The sequence below is a fragment of the Seriola dumerili genome, unplaced genomic scaffold, assembly GCF_002260705.1.
Source record: "Seriola dumerili isolate Sdu_G_001 unplaced genomic scaffold, Sdu_1.0 BDQW01000322.1, whole genome shotgun sequence".
NCBI lineage: Eukaryota > Metazoa > Chordata > Actinopteri > Carangiformes > Carangidae > Seriola > Seriola dumerili.
In genome coordinates, this window is record NW_019174577.1 from 1,393,577 (window position 1) to 1,399,576 (window position 6,000).

The following is a 6,000-nucleotide window of genomic DNA, read 5'->3' on the forward strand; positions in this document are numbered from 1 at the left end:
TCTATGCACTGGACTTGTTAAACTAGGTAGGTTTTAACTAGGTAATCCTGTGTCCCACCTAAAATCATTCAGCACAGGTAATCCAGCACTACTAGGTTATCATCTGCAATGCTAGGAAAAGTTTTCAATTCAAATTTAAAATGTCATCTAAAAAATCTAAAATCATTGTCCATTGTCCACATTTAAAAACTTCTATTTAACACATTCATATCCATTGAAATGAGATTGATAAAAAAGATACTGGTGAGAACTGGTTATTACACAAAAAGAAATATTATAGAACTAAATTAATACTGCAGTAATTTATTACAAAGCATTTTTTTTCTAAACTCTTCTGTGTAGTTTCCCTCCTTCTCCTACCTAATGTGCCCTGCTTGGTTCATTACTCCATGCGCCCTGCCTGCCTGTCTCCAGGATTACGGGGCTGTGCTGGCCAAGGAATGCAGGCCGCAGTAATTCCCTGTTAATTTGCTAACCTGTTCAACAGTGCAGACACAACGCTCTGTAATCCCCTCGACCTTCACATCCACAATCACCGCCTTCTATAGTAACAGTGCATGTGATTCATGCAGGACATCCACCTAGCTTCATTCACATTTTGACTGGTAATTATCTAATGTGTGAGGATTAAACTCACAGAGAGCAAACTGGTCAAGCAGGTATGGGTGTTGTATTAGCAGACTGAAGCAAAATGGTAACAGTACCATAACTATGACCTTGACCGTGTCTGCTATGCATTTCAATTTCAAGACCTTAATCACTGTAGGTCTATAGGTTTAAAAATCGATGGAAATAAAGACACATACATCTGGGGAACAGTCCCAATGATTCATACAGTTCCACACATTATTTGCTACTCTCCCACTACAACCAACAAGCATGGGACAGAAACACTTGGAGGCCTGGCTACACTACACTATCAATCAATAGGGTAGAGAAGGCTGAACTGAATGCAATGTGAAACATGATGAACAAATTTATCTTACTGAGACTGCAGCGAGCAGACAAGAAGAGATAAGAAATAAACCAAGGGGAAAGCCTGGAGGATGTCACAGAGAATATGTCTTAAACAATATTAATAACACAGCCACAAGGCAGTGGGTAGAGCTGGTGGTCAGTAAATAATGCAGTGTGGTGGGCAACTCAATAAATAGCTTTGTCTTCAGAGCACAGGGCGAAGCATGGCACAGATAAATCACATTTCACACCAGGCTCTAGCTTGGGTCAGATGCAAGTAAACCATGGGTGGCACAATTGCTGGCCTTTGTCAGTTTGTATCCACAATGCAATACATACACACACGCAAATAGATACACACACGCATGTCAGCTGTCTGCTGTTTGCACTGAGCAAATATATGCAACCATCCACATGCCCACACCATGGGGGTAAGACTAAGTCGTGTGCCACAAAGATGAAACCTACGTTTCCTCAAGAATAAAATTGACATTCAGCTACAACACTGGACTGTAGAAAAGTGGTAACAATGTGCCTGCATCAACACAAATGGGCTTCACTGTCCATTATATGCATTAAAATTATGATTAAATTATGTATGTACTTATTTTGGAAGAAGTCACATACATTAGCACTACATGCAAATCACTAGCAACATTTTTTGCTTAGTTAGCAAATCAAACCAGAGGAACTTTTTGACAAATGCCAATGTACTTCAAGTATGTTGTTATTAGTAGTTAATGAATGAATATGTCACCAACTACCCTTTGCAGTCAGAGCTTTGTAACACTGACATTATCATCTACGGACCAGACAAGTGTGGCCTTTTTCACAGGAATAACATGCTTTGCTAACATCCTGCTTGCAGTAAGGTCAAACTGTTCACCATTACACCAACTGAGCTGTGATGCACTAAACTGATTGGCTTAACATGTGCAGTCATACAGGTGATGAGATAGAGAGCATCATCTTTGAGATTTTCATGTTCAGCAGACTGCAGCCATTTTATAACCCAAACTCATTTGCCATACTACAGCTGTAATTGTGAAGTTAAGATAGTGCTAATTCAAACCTGCTGCTTCACATTAAAAACCTTCAAACAGCAAACATCTGGCAGGCTTTTACTGTGAAGAAGCTATGGGAAGTGCAGCTGTATTTGTCACAGCAGTTAGCAAAGGACTGCCAACTCCTTACCATATGATCGAAAATGGTCTACACAGCAAGACATAGACATTTTCACACAGTTTTGTTGATGAAGCATTTTCACATGGTGCAAACATCCACAGTGATATAGCTACATAAGGCACTTACTGCAATATGTGTAAACCTCAAACCTCCCTCTTGTCATCAAGGTAAGCAAAACCTTCTACCATGCTGTCCTGCCATATGGAAAGCCACTTGCGCTTTGCACGCATCACAGGCTGTGATCACAGTTCCTCAGTGCTACAGACTAAAGTGCTGTGTCCCAACTATTTGGACATTCACTCATCGGCATTAGAAAAAGGGATAGGTGAGGATGGAAAGAGGGAGAAAAAGAAAATCACGGTGAGAGAGAGAGAGAGAGAGAGAGAGAGAGAGAGAGAGAGAGAGAGAGAGAGAGAGAGAGAGAGGTTGAACAGAGAGGGAGGGAGGAATGTCAAACACCAACAACATTCCAGTGCTTCTCCTTGCACTGCCTGCAGCACTTTTACTTTGTCTTTTCTTCTTTTGTGTAACTTCTCTGTTCACCTATAGTTCATGAAAAAAAACATGAGAAAGAATAGCAGGGCTGCATGTGTCAACTTTGAACTAAAAGGCTAAAAAAAACCATGTTGAAAAAATCATGAGATTAAATCCATTTACTGGTCATATTGACTTATATAAAGGCTAAAAATGCTACTCGCTATTTCTTCCAGCACATTTCTCACAGCAGCCACTGAGAAAAATATAGCTAAAAAAGCATAACAATATCATCAATAATGATTATATATGCTGTAAAACATCACTTCATGAAAAAGTCAAATTAAGGTAAAAAACACATAGGATTTTCAGTACAATTATATTTACAAATAAATAAAGGCCTGACCCTTGAAATAGACATCTTCGCCAAAAGTCATAATATTAACCATGCCAGAAAGGTCTACATATAGTTTCAGGTATTAAATATTACAACCAAGATGAGCTGAGAATCCAACTGGTGGTAAACCCAACCAAACTCAGTTCAAAGTAAGTTCAAATAAAACATTTCTCATCTCAAGGAAATTACATATTTTGGTTTATCCTATCTCAAACTGAGGCATTTAATGCTTTTTTGTGCCTTTGCCCTGTTCAATCTACCCATGTTTCTTAACATATGCTTTTCTATATTTCAGTATATTTTTCATTCAATCTCAAGTATAACCTATATTAGAAAACACAAACAAAAGTGTATAGTCTAAGTGAAATCAATGTTGTTCATGACATTTTGCTGTTTTGGAAATGATCCTGGCCTAGCAACATGCTGCACATTTGGGTTACAATTTGACAATCACACCACCTGTTGTCCTAGAGACCTTCCTCAAACAACTCTCTTATTCGTTTTAAGGTTTGGTAGTGTAATGTAATAATGTCCAAAGATATCTTTTTCCTGTTTTTATACACAACACATACACATCCTTTTTAACTGCTGACCCATGGCCTAAACATGTATTTAGGACCTGCTATTGAACCCTGATTAGTGGACACTAATCTGTGCTTAATAAAGAAAGACAGAAACCAGTCATCCCTTTCTTTGCCATGTTACATACACATGGACACTGCTAGCAATTATATGACAAATGTACAGTATAAGTGCCTCATTTCAGTGATTAAGATAATCTCCAGATACATCTAGGTCATTTCCACCATTTCTCAATTCTAACACCCACTCATTCCTTCTTATTTTACATTTTAGAATATTTAAAGAGAATGCACTTGTTTAGACAATTGACCCAAATATAGGAGAGGCAGGTGTTCAAAAAGAGTGGTAGCGTTAAATAACACATGTGTATCGTTTTATAAAGAGGAAAAAATAAGACAGTTAGTCCCAGACCCTATTTAACTATCATGATACTTGTATAGATTTGCCCCATTACCCACATTTTATTCAGTCCTTCATCACTGTCTACTCCTCTAATTCAGCATGACAGGCTAAATAAGTTCAAGTGTCCATTTTGAATTCTTTCTCTTGCTTTTCAACATCTGGGCAGCGGTGCGACTGAGCTCAGACTAGTAGGCCTTAGTATCCACATTAATCAGACCTTGATCCTCTGACTTTAGGACAACGTTACTTCAGTTTCAATGGCATTATGGGGGTGAGCAATCAATTATAGTCTTTAAATTATGTGAATATGGTTCGAGAGTATTTTGGATTTTATAATTGGGTAGTAAAGATAACACTGACAGAAAAAATACTGCGGAATACCATTACTAAAAATGTTTTACAGGGATACACTGAACCCCTAAAATAATGTTATAGTAATGTCAGAATAACGTTACGTTAGCTGTTGTATGTTTTGGACAAAAGGCCATACCTATACAAACGCAGAAGGAACCAAGCAATCACCACAAAATACGGTTACAATGCTGCCTTTCAATTGGTTTTAAACTAAATGTTACGTCCAGGAACAGTTTTTGCTTTTTTAAAAAGTAGCTGACTTTTTCAAGACAACACACCTAGCTAGTCAGACACAAGTGCAACAGCAGGGAGTGTAGAGATGCTATGTCTGCCCCGTGTGCCGCAGATGCAGAGGCAGCAAAACGTGACCAAGACAAGTTTTGAAGTATTAGAGGAAAGAAAACCATGCAACTTTATCATAGTAAAAAAACTTACCCAAAGAGAGGTGGATGAAGCAGAAGACAACGACTAGTGACTTGCCCGAGGAGAAACCGGGTATCTGCTCCATATTTTCTGTAAAATCCACATAAGGTCGCCAGCCCAAAGTCGAGCTGTCTCCCGGGACGGTTAGTTCTCAAAAATTTTCGTTGGAAACGGCTAACACGCAATTAAGAGGAAAAAACTACTTGTAGTGCCAAACTATAGCATCTCAGTAATTCTTTGACATGCGTTACTGCTACGTGCCGTTACGTTAAAACTGTATAAAATTCACATAAATTTAACTTCTACTCAGTGGCACACGGAGCTAAAAAGTCTTCCACCTCTGAACGCTCACCAGTCACTGAAGTCAATGGGAGTGAAGAACCAAACACATATCCTTCCGCTGAAGTCAGCGGGGACCTATCGTCGGGCTTAAAAGATGTTAAAAACTTTTGATAAAAGCTGATATCAAAATGATGGTGTTTGTCGTTACTTTAGAAAAGTCTTATTACTCGATATATTCGTTAATTTTAGCCGGGACACAACATAAAAAGACACCACAAGTTTTCTTTCTGTGTCGCCACGGCGGAGGAATTTTTTTTCTCATTTTTCTACTTCTCTGAGCCTGGTATGACTCAAAGTTAACCCGTTCAATGTTTTTTTCTTTTCTTTTCTCCACCCAGTGAAATGCACGTTTTTCCCCGGCATGTCTTTTGACACCCACTCTTTGTCTCCTTTTTACATTAGCATAACCATTAATGCCAGGTCGTGTGCCAGGTTTCAGGTCTACAACGTTGCAGCTGTATTTTACAGGTAGTTTGGACATGAACATTTTTACTTTGAAAAACGTTGGAGAGGTAGAGGAAAACAACAACTTTTACTGATCTCCAAAACAAGCTATGCTTAAACTTTTAACACGGTGATTTTTTGTTGTTGTTGTTGAAGACCCATACAACACCCTCTTTTACAGTGTCTCGTGAAATAAAAGGAAAGATAGAGCTTAGACAGGTGAGTAAATGAAGGTGAGTTTCCATTCCACCTGATTAATCAGTGCTGATGCAGTCTATTTATCTGCACGTTTCAGGTTTGTCAACACTTATCAGGTTCAGGTTTCTGAGGTTCAATTTCTGTAAAAGTCTGAGTCCACAAGTTGAGTGAGTTAGTTGTTGTTTTGATGGGGGCTCATTTGGAGTCAAATTTTTTGAATGTCATAAAAAAAAAAAATCAAA

General features: G+C 38.5%; 1 protein-coding gene across 1 annotated transcript in view; it reads right to left on the minus strand.

Annotated features, from left to right (window-relative positions):
• LOC111232224 (neurogenic locus notch homolog protein 2-like) overlaps nucleotides 1-5,114 on the minus strand; it is a 46,084-nt gene extending 40,970 nt beyond the window's left edge. Inside the window, 1 exon segment of the mRNA XM_022759641.1 lies at nucleotides 4,787-5,114. Within this exon segment, the coding sequence (XP_022615362.1) occupies nucleotides 4,787-4,859 (73 nt within the window). The 5' untranslated portion in view covers nucleotides 4,860-5,114.
• Nucleotides 5,115-6,000: the final 886 nt, after the last annotated feature.